At 43.5% G+C, this 12,377-nt stretch overlaps 1 protein-coding gene across 2 annotated transcripts; it reads right to left on the bottom strand.

Annotated features, from left to right (window-relative positions):
- Positions 1–4,115: 4,115 nt before the first annotated feature.
- On the bottom strand, positions 4,116–12,377 carry LOC133557454 (alpha-(1,3)-fucosyltransferase 7-like). 2 transcript variants are annotated; one of them, XR_009807773.1, is made up of 3 exons: positions 11,352–12,377; positions 6,113–7,254; positions 4,116–4,404 (listed from the first exon to the last, which is right to left on the bottom strand). XR_009807773.1 is itself a non-coding variant. In XM_061907919.1 (2 exons), exon 2 carries the CDS (start codon positions 7,216–7,218, stop codon positions 6,172–6,174), a length of 1,047 nt encoding a protein of 348 aa, XP_061763903.1. In that variant the 5' UTR covers positions 7,219–7,254; positions 11,352–12,377; the 3' UTR covers positions 5,929–6,171. The 2 variants fall into 2 exon arrangements, 1 of the variants encoding a protein (XP_061763903.1); XM_061907919.1 differs by lacking the exon at positions 4,116–4,404 and having other exon boundaries at positions 5,929–7,254.

Raw genomic sequence — 12,377 nt, 5'->3', positions numbered from 1 at the left:
AAATGCTAACGTTAGCTTGCTAACATGAGAAAATTAGCAAAAAACGGGGCAGAATTGAGGATCCCAAACCATGTATTTTAGGTTTAAACAAGCAAACTTTGCTAACAAACTAGTATAAAACATTAGCATGCTAATATAAGAGACATGAGCATACTTCCAAAATGGCGGCAAGTATAAAAAATCATGATTTTTAGGTTTAAACACACAATTTAGCTAAAAAGCCAGCATAAAACGTGAACATGCAAACGTTAGCTTGCTAATATAAGAAAATTTGCAAAAAACGCGGCAGAATTGAGGATCCCAAACCATGATTTTTAGGTTCAAACAAGCAAAATTTGCTAACGAGCTAGTATAAAACATTAGCATGCTAATATAAGAGACGAGAACATAATTCCAAGATGGCGCCATGTATCAAAAATCATGATTTTTTTGGTTTAAACACTCTATTTTAACTAAAAAGCCAGCATAAAATGTTAAATGCTAACGTTAGCTTGCTAACATGAGAAAATTAGCAAAAAACGGGGCAGAATTGAGGATCCCAAACCATGTATTTTAGGTTTAAACAAGCAAAATTTGCTAACAAACTAGTATAAAACATTAGCATGCTAATATAAGAGACATGAGCATACTTCCAAAATGGCGGCAAGTATAAAAAATCATGATTTTTAGGTTTAAACACACAATTTAGCTAAAAAGCCAGCATAAAACGTGAACATGCAAACGTTAGCTTGCTAATATAAGAAAATTTGCAAAAAACGCGGCAGAATTGAGGATCCCAAACCATGATTTTTAGGTTCAAACAAGCAAAATTTGCTAACGAGCTAGTATAAAACATTAGCATGCTAATATAAGAGACGAGAACATAATTCCAAGATGGCGCCATGTATCAAAAATCATGATTTTTTTGGTTTAAACACACTATTTTAACTAAAAAGCCAGCATAAAATGTTAAATGCTAACGTTAGCTTGCTAACATGAGAAAATTAGCAAAAAACGGGGCAGAATTGAGGATCCCAAACCATGTATTTTAGGTTTACACAAGCAAAATTTGCCAACAAGCTAGTATAAAACATTAGCATGCTAATATAAGAGACATTAGCATACTTCCAAAATGGCGGCAAGTATAAAAAATCATGATTTTTAGGTTTAAACACACAATTTAGCTAAAAAGCCAGCATAAAACGTGAACATGCAAACGTTAGCTTGTTAATATAAGAGAATTTGCAAAAAATGGGGCAGAATTGAGGATCCCAAATCATGATTTTTAGGTTTAAACAAGCAAAATTTGCCAACGAGCTAGCATGAAACATTAGCATGCTAATATAAGAAACAAGAACATAATTCCAAGATGGCGCCAAGTATCAAAAATCATGATTTTTTGGTTTAAACACACTAATTTAGCTAAAAAGCCAGCATAAAATGTTAAATGCTAACGTTAGCTTGCTAACATAAGAAAATTAGCAAAAAACGGGGCAGAATTGAGGATCCCAAACCATGTATTTTAGGTCTAAACAAGCAAAATTTGTTAACGAGCTAGTATAAAACATTAGCATGCCAATATAAGAAACGTTAGCATACTTCCAGGATGGCGCCAAGTATCAAAATCAATGAATTTTAGGTTTAAAAGAAAAAATGTAGCTAAAAAGCCAGCATGAAACGTTAGCGGGCTAATATCAGAAAATTGGCAAAAAACGGGACAGAATTGAGAATCCCAAACAATGATTTTTAGGTTCAAACAACCAAAATTTGCTAACGAGCTAGTATAAAACATTAGCATGCTAATATAAGAGACAAGAACATAATTCCAAGATGGCGCCAAGTATCAAAAATCATGATTTTTTTGGTTTAAACACACTAATTTAGCTAAAAAGCAAGCATAAAACGTTAACATGCTAACATTAGCGTGCTAATATGAGAAAATTTGCAAAAAACGGGGCCGGATTGAGGATCCCAAACCATGTATTTTAGGTTGAAACAAGCAAAATTTGCTAACGAGCTAGTATAAAACATTAGCATGCCAATATAAGAAACGTTAGCATACTTCCAGAATGGCGCCAAGTATCAAAATCAACGAATTTTAGGTTTAAAAGAAAAAATGTAGCTAAAAAGCCAGCATGAAACGTTAGCGGGCTAATATCAGAAAATTGGCAAAAAACGGGGCAGAATTGAGAATCCCAAACCATGATTTTTAGGTTTAAACAAGCAAAATTTGCTAACGAGCTAGTATAAAACATTAGCATGCTAATATAAGAGACAAGAACATAATTCCAAGATGGCGCCAAGTATCAAAAATCATGATTTTTTTGGTTTAAACACACTAATTTAGCTAAAAAGCAAGCATAAAACGTTAACATGCTAACGTTAGCTTGCTAATATGAGAAAATTTGCAAAAAACGGGGCCGGATTGAGGATCCCAAACCATGTATTTTAGGTTTAAACAAGCAAAATTTGCTAACAAGCTAGCATAAAACATTAGCATGCCAATATAATAGACAAAGCATACTTCTGAGATGGCGCCAAGTATCAAAAATCATGATTTTTAGGTTTGCGGAAGAGATCTTGCTCCGTATGGAGGAGTTCTCCGAGCTGTCCCTTAGAGATAGGGTGAGAAGCTCTGTCATCCGGGGAGATCTTGCCCCATGTGGAGGAGTTCAAGTACCTGGGAGTCTTGTTCACGAGTGAGGGAAGAGTTGATCATGAGATCGACAAACGTATTGGTGCGGCGTCTTCAGTAATGCGGACGTTGTATCGATCCATTGTGGTGAAGAAGGAGCTGAGCCGGAAGGCAAAGCTCTCAATTTACCGGTCGATCGACGTTCCCATCCTCACCTATGGTCATGAGTTTTGGGTTATGGGACAAGATCTCGGGCACAAGCGGCCAAAACTCATTTCAGCCGCTTATACCCGTGCTGTCCCTTAGAGATAGAGTGAGAAGCTCTGTCATCCGGGGAGATCTTGCCCGATGTGGAGGAGTTCAAGTACCTGGGAGTCTTGTTCACGAGTGAGGGAAGAGTGGATCATGAGATCGACAAACGGATCGGTGCGGCGTCTTCAGTAATGCGGACGCTCTATCGATCCTTTGTGGTGAAGAAGGAGCTGAGCCGGAAGGCAAAGCTCTCAATTTACCGGTCGATCTACATTCCCATCCTCACTTACCTATGGCCATGAGCTTTGGGTTATGAGCGAAAGGACAAGATCCCTGTTGTTCTCCTCTGGTTCTCTGGCTGCCCCTTTTTGGATTGTCGAACTCCCGCTTAGACACGGACCTTGACGCCTCTCTCTCTAGCCCCCCGGACCACTCGCACATATAACGGACCTCCGAGCTCTGCCTTGTCCCTCTTGCACAACGCTACACGGTAACACACAACAGCTAATTATTCATACACATAGTCTCACACCATACACACGTTGGGTTTTTTCACACACCAATCTATAGCTTAAGTATTATTGATTATTATTATAATATATATATATATATATATATGTATATATACAATAAAACATAGATTTTCTACGCCCCCCTGTGTCTGTGCCGTTTACCCCTCCTGCAAACATAACATACAGCCCTTTGAGACGTTTGTGATTTAGGGCTATAGAAATAAACTTTGATTGATTGACTGTCTGCACTTTTTAAGAGCCTCTTTCTTCGCGATGTCCTCTGAAATCTAAACACCAGACATGGAATTGATAAGCTGGGCGCTCAACTCAATTGACAGAATCTCCTCGACGAGTAAAAGAGGTTTTTGGGGAGCCTGGCTGCCCTGACGGAACTAAGTCCTGTGCCTCTCAGTACTGTCCGTGGAAGACAGCTACCTATTTGGAACCGGGATCAAAGGGCATCTGCTGTATCGTCAAATTCGGAAGACAGGTGGCAGCCGTTCAAAGAGCCAAAAGGCTGCCCGTTGCGAAAAAATAATAAACAACAACTGGTGAGTAACTTAGGATTTAGTAGATATTTTTAATGGTTGTTGGACTACAATTGTGTGTGTGTGAGTGTGTGTGTGTGTGTGCGTGTGTGTGTGCGTGTGTGTGTGTGTGTGTGTGTGTGTGTGGGACCACCCAGGAAGGATAGAAGAAGGTCTTCGGACCACCACACACTGCATCAAGAGCCCGGATTTCAGGGTATAACACTGTTTTATTTTCATAAATATCAATAGCTTCTGCTTTCCAGCAAAACGTCTTTCTCTCTCTGGCTCCCACTTCAACTCCAACCACGTGTCTCATTCCGTCTGCTGCTAATAAAGGCGACAGGTGATTAGATAACAGGGCCCACCTGGGCCATCTACGCACCTGTCTCTGTCTTCGAGGCCGGTCCTGGCACACCGCGTTCCGCTGCAGGCCACTCCCCCCTCCACATACCTCCACCGCCAGGTGCAGGCCGGGAAGCCATCCGGCTGATTCTTTCTGATAATGTATGTGAAATCAATGTGTTTTCTTTTATTTGATGTCAGGTTAGTTGTAAATTCAGTTTTTCTTATGTATTAGTTCTGACGGCATTATTTTGGCATTGTTTTGGCATCATAACGAGAAGAAGTCGTGGCTGAAATAAATGTCTGTGTGAGAGTAACAATAGATATTCTTTTTACTCGTTTTTAAATTTCCCTTGTGGATGATTAAAGTTTGTCTAAGTCTGACTTCGTCTAAGTCTAATCGTTGAAAATTTGGGCTGCCTTGTCTCTCGGTCATTTCACTTTTTACCGTCAGCACGTTTCAGTAGGCAGTAAAAGAGTTTGATTTGTCAAATAGTTCAGTTTCTTCTATTTTCACGGTTGTTCGAGTTTCCATGCTCATATCTCTAATGTGACTGAAGGCCATATGCAGTGTGCCGGAAGAGTTAGTGTTGCAAGGGGTTCTGGGTATTTGTTCTGTTGTGTTTATGTTGTGTTACGGTGTGGATGTTCTCCCGAAATGTGTTTGTCATTCTTGTTTGGTGTGGGTTCACAGTGTGGCGCATATTTGTAAGAGTGTTAAACTTGTTCGTACTGCCACCCTCAGTGTGATCTGTATGGCTGTTGACCAAGTATGCTAGGCATTCACTTGTGTTGGCGAACAGTCGTAGAAATTATGTAACTGGGCCGGCATGCAAAGGCAGTGCCTTTATCGTTTATTGGCGCTCTGTACTTCTCCCTACGTCCGTGTACACAGCAACGTTTTAATAAGTCATACATTTTACTTTTTGAAACCGATACCGATAATTTTGAAACTCCATCCATCCATCTTCTTCCGCTTATCCGAGGTCGGGTCGCGGGGGCAGCAGCCTAAGCAGGGAAGCCCAGACTTCCCTCTCCCCATGCAATTTCGTCCAGCTCCTCCCGGGGGATCCCGTGGCGTTCCCAGGCCAACGGGGAGACATAGTCTTCCCAACGTATCCTGGGTCTTCCCCATGGCCTCCTACCGGTTGGACGTGCCCTAAACACCTCCCTAGGGATGCGTTTGGGTGGCATCCTGACCAGATGCCCCTACCACCTCATCTGGCTCCTCTCTACGGTTTTACTTTGAGCTCCTCACCCTATCTCTAAGGGAGAGCACCGCCACCCGGCGGAGGAAACTCATTTGGGCCGCTTGTACCCGTGATCTTGTCCTTTCGGTCATAACCCAAAGCTCATGACCATAGGTGAAGATGGGAACGTATATCGACCGGTAAATTGAGAGCTTTGCCTTCCGGCTCTGCTCCTTCTTCACCACAACGGATCGATACAGCGTCCGCATTACTGAAGACGCCGCACCGATCGGCCTGTCGATCTCGCGATCCAAAATTTTCAAACGACAATTTCCGATATTACATTTTAAAGCCTTTATCAGCCGATAATATCGGCAGCCCGATATTATCGGACATCCCCAATTTGGATGTTTATTTCTTACATCACTAAAAAAAGTATGAATAACAATGATGTTGTGCATAATCTGAACGAATGAGATGTCTTTAAGTCATATGTGACCTACCACTATTTATTGTTGTTGTCTACTGACTAACAGAACATCATTTTTACTCTGTATCAATTCCATAGTGTGTTTAAACAAGTTTTAGTGTCAAAATACGTCTTTTGTCAGGTGTCTGTTCTCTTACAAGAAGATTTAAAAAAACACGTTACAGCAGTTTTGGGAAACACACCATTTTTGTCATGAAGGACAAATGTTTCCTGGCTGGATGATGTCGGACTTCAGAGGTTTTTAAGTAGCTTTATCCCAGGCTGCCAGGTCAGTGTATACTTTGTGCGGAGGAAAGCTGGGGTACCGCAGGCAGATCTGACACAATCTCCATTCCTTGTTAATGGTCGGTTGCACCTTCCAGTCTCTCTTCCATTGCATATACTCGCCATAACGCTTGGCGTCGCCCGCCAGCTCCTGCAGATACTCGCCAAGTTCTTTCACCGAAGCAAACTCGTCGACGTGGATGAAAGAGTGAGGCGGCGCCACGGCCTCGTATTCCTCCACCGGTGGTCCCAGGACGACCGGCACCGCCCCACCTTGGTAGGAATTGATCCACAGTTTTTCTGTGATATAATCTTTGCCGATGCTGTTCTCGAAGGCCAAATAGAAGTAGCAATGAGATATCATAGGAAGAAGGTCATTAGGCGCAAGAGTTTTATTGAACCAGCGTCCATAGACCTTTACAGGAATGACCGCGCTGAGTTCTTTGTACACTTGGCTTCTTCTGAAGGATTCCTTGTAGTGGCTGACCACCCAGCAGACCAGATCAGTTTTCTTCATTGGGATGTCGTCCACTGGATCTCCAAACTCTCGTGGTACAAACCCACCGTATGGTATGCTAACATCTGCGTCCCTCCTGTAGCTCACGGTGAGGTTGAACACGCCTCCATATTCTCTCAGCAGTCTCCCGTTGTTATCAGGGGACTGTATGGACATCCAAGCCCACCTCTGGCCCGGCGGCCTGGGGAGATCCAGGGGCAGTTTCATCCGTCCTGTTGACAGCTCAAGGTTATGGAACACCACCACGTCTGCCTTCATGTACATGGCATCCTGCATCATAACTTTACAGTGTGGGATGTTGAAACGTTCCCAGCACATGTTCTGGCTGATAGCCCGAGCACGTTCAGCGGTCCAGTGCCACAGCAAGATGGTCACGTTGCGTGGCTCTGAGTTGTCGGACAAGGAAACTTCTGGACACCATCTTCGGGACAAGGATCCATTTAGCCAGACGTAAAGAGGAACCAGCACTAGAATGCTGAGGATGCAGAGCAAGAGGTACTTCTTCATGGAGGCAGATGTGACCTCTCTGGGATGGTAGCAGTCCTGCAAGAGAAATGAATTCAGTCTTGATTTGAAGAAGTTGTTATGCAGAGACTACATTAGTTCTACAGTTGGACACAACTGGCAAGATTGTGAAATTTCAGCATGAACCTAGAATACAGTAAGTAGATATATGTACAGTACATGTTGCATATCAGAGCAACATGTCTGTAAGAATCCAGTACCTCACAGAAGTACACCCCTTACATTTCTGAAAATATTTTAGATGTGATGCGAGTTTGGTTTTCACATTTATATATCACCACAGGCCTCTCAAACGGATTTATGGAAATCTACGGAAAGTAGATCAGAGCTCACCTACATAGTCTTCTTTAAAGCAAAACAGCTGAACTTAAAGTAAGACGATTTATGTTTCTCAAAACAAATTTTAAATATTCAGATCGGTAATATTCATCTTCTAATCCATCCATCTTCTTCCGCTTATCCGAGGTCGGGTCGCGGGGGCAACAGCCTAAGCAGGGAAACCCAGACTCCCCTCTCCCCAGCCACTTCTTCTAGCTCTTCCCGGGGGATCCCGAGGCGTTCCCAGGCCAGCCGGGAGACATAGTCTTCCCAACGTGTCCTGGGTCTTCCCCGTGGCCTCCTACCGGTTGGACGTGCCCTAAACACCTCCCTAGGGAGGCATTCGGGTGGCATCCTGACCAGATGTCCGAACCACCTCATCTGGCTCCTCTCGATGTGGAGGAGCAGCGGCTTTACTTTGAGTTCCTCCCGGATGGCAGAGCTTCTCACCCTATCTCTAAGGGAGAGCCTCGCCACACGGCGGAGGAAACTCATTTCGGCCGCTTGTACCCGTGATCTTATCCTTTCGGTCATGACCCAAAGCTCATGACCATAGATGAGGATGGGAACGTAGATCGACCGGTAAATTGAGAGCTTTGCCTTCCGGCTCAGCTCCTTCTTCACCACAACGGATCGGTACAACGTCCGCATTACTGAAGACGCCGCACCGGTCCGCCTGTCGATCTCACGATCCACTCTTCCCTCACTCGTGAACAAGACTCCTAGGTACTTGAACTGCTCCACTTGGGGCAGGGTCTCCTCCCCAACCCGGAGATGGCATTCCACCCTTTTCCGGGCGAGAACCATGGACTCGGACTTGGAGGTGTTGATTCTCATTCCAGTCGCTTCACACTCGGCTGCAAACCGATCCAGCCATCTTATAAGCGTTGACAAAATTACTTTTTTTTAACTAATGCAGTATTAAATATATGGTATTCAATGCTAAGTAGAGTGTTTTTGACAAAATGCATGAAAGTGGAACTAAAATAAGAGCGCTGACAGGAAATAAACTAAGGAAACATAACAAGATGCAAATGTAACAGATCGTCAAAGCAACTCCCCCCCTTTAGGGACGGATTCTAGACATCCACCCCCCCGAAAAACAATGTTCCAAAGTCACGGGAGGGTGGAGTTGGCGACGGGTCGCCAATCCTCGTGTCCGTGCTGCCAGTGAGGGAGAGTCAAGTGGCGGCGACACATTGAACGCCGCTGCATCTGGGGAGGCTGGCGACCATGGAACGGCCACTCTCTTGGCCGATGAGGAAGAGGCGTCTGGCCGTCTGATGGCTGCTTGTGCAGCAGGTAAGCTCAAGGTTGTAGAGGCGACTCCAGGACAAGCACCGACAACGGGCCCATGGGACGGTCCGGCGGAGACTAAGATGACGACGCCACGGGACTGGTGCAGCAGGCGGCTGGGCTGTCGGCTGTGTTGTCAGTGTGTCATGAGCTGGAGCAGCAGGTGGCTGGGCTGTCGGCGTGTCCACAGCTGGCGTCTGCGATGGCCTCACTGGAAGAAGTGAGAGCTGTGCTTACCCTGTAGCACAGCTGACCTTAGCCCCCCCCTCAAGGGATGGATTCCAGACGTCCCAAGAAAAGCCGAGAGAGCGAGGTGGTAACGGGGGTCTCTGGTCCTGCTGAATCTGACCGTCCCCCCGGAACAAACGACAGGGATGAGTGGGAGGGAGCTCAAGAAACAGTCCATGCAGCAATCAAGCCACATAGCTTCTTCATCATGGAGACCACGCGGGCACATTTCTCATCGGCCACTTGTTGACACCAGACAGCCCACCAAATTTCTGCGGGGTTCGTACTTGGCTCGATGATTCTGTTAGGTGCTGTCGGCCTTGAACCCCAAGATACAGAGATGGCAGGCGTAGCGTAGGAAAGCATGACTTTAATGGCAAACAAAGAAATAGTGCAACTGGTAAGCGCATATGCAGGGAACACAGGAAATGGGCAACAGTCAACCGGAAACAATCACCGAGCCCTGACTGGAGGGCAAGCCAGGCATAAATAGCAGCCGGATTGGCAACTACAAGCAGGGGTGCCAGGCCACCAATCAGGGACAGGTAAGGGAAACAATCGCTCTGAGAGACATGCAGGAAGGGGAACTAAAATAAGAGTGCTGACAGGAAATAAACACAAACTAAGGAAACATAACAAGACGTAACTATAACATATTGGCTCCTATTGAAATCCTTTGGGTTTTGCTCTCAAAGCCTTCCTGTACAGGGACGGTTCTCGGCAGGCATAAACAAAGGGACAGTCAGAATTGTGAAGGGGGCATCATGTGGACACGCTGCTCCATCAACTTCGTCTGGCCTCTACCTTTACACTGTGCCCCACTTGAAAACTCAACCCCTGACAGTAGCTCTTAAGGTCACTGAGGTACACAACCCCCTGACCACAATAAGCTGGTAATTGCTCGGGGGAGAAACTTAGAAAATCCCAAAAAGTATTTATCCACCACCACAACATGTATCTTAACTTGGGGGTCCCATTCTTTAATTGAATTTAGGTTATTTGTATTTCCAGGAGTTTTCTGACAAGTAAGCATGTGGACAATTACAGGGGTGAGGAAGTTTACATTGCCGCAAATAATGGTAGCCGATACAATCATTTTCTTCACCGTTTAAACAGGAATAAGAAGTAGTGGGGTCACGTTTGTATATGTATAAATATATATATATATATACATATGTCTTGATTGAATTATCCAGAGAATAGTGCTCGATACCGTGGTAGAGCGCAATATGTAGGTGTGGGAAAAATCACAAGACTACTTCATCTCTACAGAACTGTTTCATGAGGGGTTCCCTCAATCTCCTGATGATTGAGGGAACCCCTCATGAAACAGTTCTGTAGAGATGAAGTAGTCTTGTGATTTTTCCCACACCTACATATATATATATATATATATATATACATATATATGTTTATAGGGATGTGAATCTTTGGGCACCACACAATTTGATTCAAATCTTGGGGGTAACGATTGGATTTAGAATTGATTCTCGATTCAAAATTCATACCTTTTTATTAACACTGGTTGCCAGTTCTGTAATTTGCCGCGCTCCTCCCTAAAATAGCTCTAATGCATTTCTATATTACTTAGAAGCAGACTGGTTTCATTTAACAAATTCTCCCCAAACATTCAGTAGAGTCAAATTCAAACAAAGGGTAACGCTTTAGTATGAGGAACATATGAACCATTAATTAGTTGCTTATTAACATAGGGTTAGGGTTGGGGTTGGGGTTAGGGTTAGGGTTAGGGAAGACTCTTCGTTAATGGCTTACTGGTTGTGTAATAAGGCCATGCATAGTAAGGCATTAATAAGTACTTAATAATCACTAATTAACAACCAATATGTTACTTATTTGTATGTTAATAAGCAACTAATCAATGGTTCATATGTTCCCCATACTAAAGAGTATTTCAAAATAAAGTATCCAACACTTCTCTATTCCATTGTAAATCTGTACAGCAGATATGATCATTTACATCATTTTGAATAATAGCTGACTTTATAGTCCAAGCCTTCTACATCAACGATAAAACATTACAATAATGACTGTTTTGTGTTTGGCTGATTTTGGTGTGTGTTTAAGACATTTTTTTCTTACAAACTATTACCAATCGCCCGTAAAACATTTTGTAATTGCACCGTAAAAATGTACAAAGGTAAATAACTGGAAACTAATTTCAACAAAACAATTCCAATACTTCAATAGAGTGTAAATAATGATAATGACCATGTAAAAGTTCAATTGAAAGAAAGAAAAGAGTCATTACATACCTGTGAAGTCTTCAATTCTTTTTGGACTAAGAATATGATTTCTTCACAGCGATGCCCTTTTCCGGTTTTAACCACAAACCAAACTGGTTCTGTCTTCTCGACGTCACCTTCCACCAACCAATTAGAAAGATGACGGCCCGGACTTTCTGGTTCATGGAGAGCAAAGGTGGACGTTTTGGACTAGACTTGCCAACAACAATCCACACGCTAACACATGTGCCAAATTTGAGGCATGAACACATGCCATTAATCACAACAGATGGTTACATTATTCACGTATTGAGACGGATTAATTGTGCATTTTATTTCACGCAAAGCAGCTCCTCAAAGTTCTCAAATCTGGACTATGTTATCCAAAAGAGAGAGAAGATTCATAAAAACACAAGTTTGGGATTTGCAAAACATGTTTGTGAAACGATTAAAAAAAAGACCTACTCTGGTATTCAAAGAATGTACTTCTAACATACCTGAACTATTATTATTGTACCAATATAACGCCTGCAATGAGCTTAGTTTTTGTCAATTCACCAATGTTGTAAAAGTAGCGCTCAGAAGAAAAATGGTTGGGGAACTGTGCAGATGATGATTTAAATACGTATTCAATCAGTCAATGTTTATTTATATAGCCCTAAATCACAAATGTCTCAAAGGACTGCACAAACCATTACGACTACGACATCCTCGGAAAAACCCACATAAGGGCAAGGAAAACTCACACCCAGTGGGCAGGGAGAATTCACACCCAGTGGGACGCCAGTGACAATGATGACTATGACAAAACCTTGGAGAGGACCTCAAATGTGGGCAACCCCGCCCTTCTAGGGGACCGAAAGCAATGGATGTCGAGCGGGTCTAACATGATACTGTGAAAGTTCAATCCATAGTGGCTCCAACACAGCCGCGAGAGTTCAGTTCAAAGCGGATCCAAGACAGCGGATCCAAGACAGCAGCGAGAGTCCCGTCCACAGGAAACCATCCCAAGCAGTGTAGAGATGTCCCCAACCGATACACAGGCGAGCGGTCCAT

This window comes from Nerophis ophidion, linkage group LG08, assembly GCF_033978795.1.
Source record: "Nerophis ophidion isolate RoL-2023_Sa linkage group LG08, RoL_Noph_v1.0, whole genome shotgun sequence".
NCBI lineage: Eukaryota > Metazoa > Chordata > Actinopteri > Syngnathiformes > Syngnathidae > Nerophis > Nerophis ophidion.
Note: the sequence above shows the minus strand (reverse complement) of the source record. Positions and strands in the feature narration are given on the sequence as shown.

Bases quoted from the DNA above. Each gene is read 5' to 3' on its own strand.
- LOC133557454 (XM_061907919.1), bottom strand. From the start codon at position 7,218: ATGAAGAAGTACCTCTTGCTCTGCATCCTCAGCATTCTAGTGCTGGTT.